At 40.3% G+C, this 5469-nt stretch overlaps 1 protein-coding gene across 1 annotated transcript; it reads left to right on the forward strand.

Annotated features, from left to right (window-relative positions):
* Positions 1 to 200: 200 nt before the first annotated feature.
* Positions 201 to 701, forward strand: LOC133069590 (small ribosomal subunit protein eS25-like). Its single transcript, XM_061161201.1, has one exon. The coding sequence runs from the start codon at positions 263 to 265 to the stop codon at positions 638 to 640; it is 378 nt and encodes a 125-aa protein (XP_061017184.1). The 5' UTR covers positions 201 to 262; the 3' UTR covers positions 641 to 701.
* Positions 702 to 5469: the final 4768 nt, after the last annotated feature.

Here is a 5469-nt window from a genome sequence, read left to right on the forward strand (position 1 = left end):
TGGACAGCCGTGTCTAGCTGCAAGGGATGCTGGGAAATACAGTCCAGCTTTCTATTTGTGGCCACAAATCTATAACCAGGGAAGAAGGGCAAGATTTGATCTCTTCCACACTCAATTTACTTCTTTGTAAAATTATACATAATAATATGTTATCCATGAAATTTATTTGGATTAAAAGCAAAGTACTCATGTAGTTTTTTTTCCTTTTTGTCCGACATCTTAGCAAGGCGGCAGTGGTCGCAGTTGCTCTCCGGCCTTCGCTATGCCGCCCAAGGACGACAAGAAGAAGAAAGATGCTGGAAAGTCGGCCAAGAAAGACAAAGATCCAGTGAACAAATCTGGGGGCAAGGCCAAAAAGAAGAAGTGGTCCAAAGGCAAAGTTTGGGACAAGCTCAATAACCTAGTCTTGTTTGACAAAGCAACATATGACAAACTCTGTAAAGAAGTTCCCAACTATAAGCTTATAACTCCAGCTGTTGTCTCTGAGAGACTGAAGATTCGTGGTTCCCTGGCCAGAGCAGCCCTTCAGGAACTCCTTAGTAAAGGACTTATTAAACTGGTTTCAAAGCACAGAGCTCAAGTGATTTACACCAGAAACACCAAGGGTGGAGATGCCCCAGCTGCTGGTGAAGATGCATGAACAGGTCCCACCAGCTGTACATTTTAAAAAATAAAACTTTATTAAATCAAAAAAAATAAAAATGAAAGCAAAGTATTCATGTAACACTTTGCACAGTCTTGTCATGTTTAAGGTGCTAATATGGGGAGAGTGAGGAGGAAGTAGATGAGGAAAGGGGGTTTGTGAGAGGAGAAACTGTGTGGTGGGAGGCCTGGTCCTTGGTGACTCTGGATGAGTCAGTTATTTTGAGTGGCCTTGGATGAGTGTTCTGTGCTCCCTCTGAACCTCAGCTTCTTCATCTATGAAATGCAATATTAGACTATTTATGGGTTTTTGTATCTTTGCATTATTATCTGCTTATGTTTTGGGTGATCACTTGACTGACTCCCTTGAGAACAGAGTTCATTTCTTTTACCCATGATCCCAGTGCTGGGCTAGCTCTCTGCAAAGCTGATACCTTCCAGTCCTGTTTATTCCACCTCCATCCCCACCCTTAGGCCCATGATGCTATCCAAGGTCATCCACAGTGCTGGAAAAACAATTCGTTACCTGTGCACCTATCACATCTAAATGTTAAAAGTGCTCATTCCATCTGGAGTCCATTTGACCATAAAGGTCTGGAGGTGGAACTTTGGTACTTAGTGATTACAGGATCTTTTCCAGCTGGAAGGCTGCTCTAAAGTCCTCAGATTCCATTGCAGGGTCCTTCCCTACTGAGACTGCTTGGAGGGTGTGCCCCAGAAGGTCATCAGTTTTCCATGAGAAAAGAGATTAATTTCATTTTTTTCCTCTTCCAACTTATATTTGCCATCAAAAAAATTCTTGTTGATAGTCTGGAAATCCAGGGAACCTCCCTGTTTCCTCCTGTACTCAATTCCCAACTAACACATTCATACTCACACATTCTAGTTAGGGAGCAATAAGGGAGCTCAGCCTGGTGCTCTGTGACAACCTAGAAGGGTGGGAGGGAGATTCAAGAGGGAGGGGACATGTGTATTCCTATGGCTGACTCATACTGATGTATGTCAGAAACCAACACAATAATGTAAAGCAATTATCCTCCAACTAAAAATAAATTTTAAAAAAGAGTAATGGCTATGAAAAAAAACAAACCACGGCCACACTTCCTGTGGTGCCAGATGGCTCCTACATGTGTGTGTGTGGACCTTCCATACAGCCCAGAGTCCACAGGAAGAAGAGAAAAATTAACAGAAGGACAGAATGCAAACATTGATATTATTAGCTGGTACTTATTGCCGAAAGACACGTCTTCCAAAAGGAAATATCTTGTCACAATCTTACTTTGTTGACTAGGGCCAGGGCTGAGTCATTCACAGAGAAGACTTTCACATCGATCATCTTCTTTATTTGAGAATCATTAGCAAAGAAGCGGAGACTTGGAGAGGCTGTGACTTGTCAAGGGTCAAACAGCTGAGACGTGGGAGAGAGAGGACTGGCATTTAGCTCTTTGAGCTCTTGATCAGCATTCTTTCCGGGACTCAAAGCTACTTTAAAATGCAAAGTTTTCATATCAAACCTTTCCCTTTCCCAGTGAAGAACTGATCAATGATGCAGGAAAATTGTTTAGGTTTGTTGGCAGAACTTTCCTCCCAAATTCTCATCCTAACCACAGTATTTATAGAGAGTCACTTGCCAGGCTGACAGTGTTCACTGCAAATTATAAATATTTCTACCTGCCTCTTAACTGCACCTGTGAAACCTACATGATGCCATTGTCATAATTCAGTCAATGACAGATATAAGTAGCCTGTTCCTCTCTGCGCTCAGCCTCTTACACTCCCCACTGGCTTCCCGCACCCCTCTTTCACTGCAAGTAGGAAACAGGGAAATAAGGCTATGGGTAAAGCCATGAGATGGGAAAGCAACATTTGCTAGTATATCTTTCATTAGACAGCAAAGTTAAAATAATTCAGACAGATGGCAAGGTCATCTGTACTCTGCCAATTTATTTTAAAAGAGTCATTTTCTATAATTCAGATGTAGGGCTGGGCTAAATGTCAATTCTAATAAGGTAGAAAATTCTTACAGTGGAAAACTCTGTGTGCATGTGTTTCTAACGAACTCTGAGGACCCACTGTGCATTGCTTTATTTAGAGATCATTTTTTATTTTGTTTCCTGCATAACGAATAGGCTCGGTTCCAATCTCAAAGGCAAATGCATATGGAGATATAAAGGAAAAAACGGGTGGAGGGAAGCAATTTAATATATGACGGTGTCTCTCTCAACTAATGAATAATTAAATTTTGGATTTGTTGTCTGTCCAACAAAAATGGAAATATAGGCAGATGCTGAGGGAAGTGTGGCCATGGCATGTTAATGATGAATTAAATGAAACATTGTATTGTTCTATTATTATTGCGTGAAGCTGGGTGTAAGAGAAGAACAAGAATTTAAGGAGGCAGAATGTCCCAAGGAGATTAAGGTGCTCTATAGTTTTGGGATCTTGCCTTGCAAATGAATCCCATTTGGCCAGAGGCAAAATTTTCTTCTCTTTTATTATATTGTTCTCTGCACCCCAACCCGACCCTCTCTTGCAACCTGGCTCATGCTCCCTAGCCCTTCCCAGTCCTCTGATCAAGATTGGAGTAGCTAAATTAAAGGACTGGTTAAAATTTTTGATTTTTAAATCAAAAAACCTACTCCTTGATGCCAAATAAATGCATAATTTAGAAAATAAAGAATCAGTACTAGTTTTTATATTAACTGGATGAGTCTTAGCAACACTATTCATAGTAACCTCAAACTGGAAACTACCCACATGCTCATCAACAGAAGAATAAATCAATTATAGCATATTCACCCAATGGAATTCTACATATCAATAAGAATGAGTGATCTATAACTTCTTACTACCACATGGATGAATATCCTGTAAATAATGTTGAACCAAAGGAGCTGGCCCCAAAAGAGAACTTATCACGTAAATTAATTTATGGACAAAGAATACAAAAAACACGGAAAAACCTATCTGTCCTGTTAGAAGCAAGTTTATCTTTTTAGTTAGTAGTGATCAAAAGGCAGCACAGAAGGGGCTTCCTAGGTGTATGTAATAAATTACTTTTGAACTTGAATGTTGGATACACAGGTATATTCTGTTCAGACCATGAAGATTCATCAAGCTGTTCGCTTTGTTTTTTCTGTATCTCCATTTCAATTTTTAAAAATTCAAAATTTTACTGGATGGATTCTCAAAATAATAACTTTAACAAAGAGGCTTAGCAAATTATAACCTGTATACATCAGGGACCCCAGATGGATCAGCCTTGGTAAAAACACAGTCCAACAAAGAAGTAGAGGCTAATAATCAACAGTAATTCAAATGCATGTTGAACTTTCCTCTCCTTTCTTCTCTTCTGCTGCTCTGTTCTGGAGCCTCTAGTTTGTTCAAGTGCAATCTCCTCTCTCCTTCCAGCTCAGTGTTGAGTTCCAGGTCGTCGTGGTTGTTCCCCTGACTCTCTCCTGCTTTTCCAGTCTTGTCTATTTCAATTCTTTCTCCTTCCTCCTATTTGTTGTTCTGAACCCCACATGATGCTGCTTCTGTATTAAAATGGGATAAAATAAGCTATATTAAGCCATAATAATAAGCCTTTGGAGGAGAGAATTCTGAAGGTCAACGGAAAAAGTTGGGCAGGCATGACTTTTTTAAAGGTCTCATCTTATCAAGGGAAGCAACAATGGGGGATTACAAGGCTTTACTTGTAGAAATTGCTTGCATCTTGTTTGATATAAATCAGAGGGGAAAAATAAGTTTGCTTATGACTTTTGGGCGAAGGAAGACAACCATTAGTATAGTAAGCACCTGCAAATTAATGAAGGGGAGGAAAAAAAATGAGGAGTAATATGATGAAGCCAGCAAAGAGAAAAAGATGAAACAAAACACAGTTATATGCATAAGGTGAGATGAAATAAGTTAAGTCAATCCTTGCCTGGACTACAGCAGTTATCTTCTGATTGCCCTCTCTGCCCAGTCTGACCTGTCATATTCTCAACCTTTACAGCACAGCCATGGCAATCTATTGAAAATAGAAATCTGGTTGCCATATTTCCCCAGGTGCCCTGGTCCTGTCCCCTGAGCCATCCCCTGGATAAAGTCCAAGCCTGCCATGCAAAAGTCTACCTACCTTACAGCTTACCTCCTGCTACACTCCTTCTCCATCTTGAAACCTATTGCTTTTCTGCCCAGTATATCCTTCCGTCTAGGAATTGCTACCCACCCACTCCCCTCCACCATCTCCTCCCCACATGGCTACCTTGTAAGCCTTGCTGTTCATGCAAACTTTGACCATAGCTGATTGCTTTTGATTGACAAAATAAGGACTATATTAGTTCTTTCTCTGAATCACACCTCCTCTGCTACAGTTGATTGGTTCAGAAGGGAATATCTGGTCAAAGTGAGTGAATTGCAATCCTTCTGTAAGACATTTTGGAACTGGAACAGAGAAGGAGAAATGAGTGTCTTCCAGTAGTTCAAACTGTCATATTTAAATTTTAAGAACTATGTCAGTGATGTTTCCTGACATCTGGAAATGGAACAGATGAGGAGGATGAGAGAGTAGGAGGGAGAGAGAGGAAAATGAGAGAGAGACAGAGACAGATACCAGAAGAAAGCAGAGCTGAAAGCCAGAAGCTCTGGTCAGTGTTCAGGTTCTTGGTTAGACCTATTTCTAAAGGCCTGCTATTTCCTTGAAATCTATAAGATAGCCCAGTATCCTTAACAGAAACTTCTGTTCCATTTATCCAAGAGTCCCTTTACTTCTAAAATTAACAAATTGCTTTTACTTCTTCACATTAAAGTCCAATGGTGTGCTGATAAACTGGTTTTCTAACA

The sequence above is a fragment of the Dama dama genome, chromosome 14, assembly GCF_033118175.1.
Source record: "Dama dama isolate Ldn47 chromosome 14, ASM3311817v1, whole genome shotgun sequence".
Lineage (NCBI taxonomy): Eukaryota > Metazoa > Chordata > Mammalia > Artiodactyla > Cervidae > Dama > Dama dama.

Excerpts from the sequence above, each read along its gene's own strand:
- LOC133069590 (XM_061161201.1), top strand. The coding sequence starts at position 263 with ATGCCGCCCAAGGACGACAAGAAGAAGAAAGATGCTGGAAAGTCGGCC.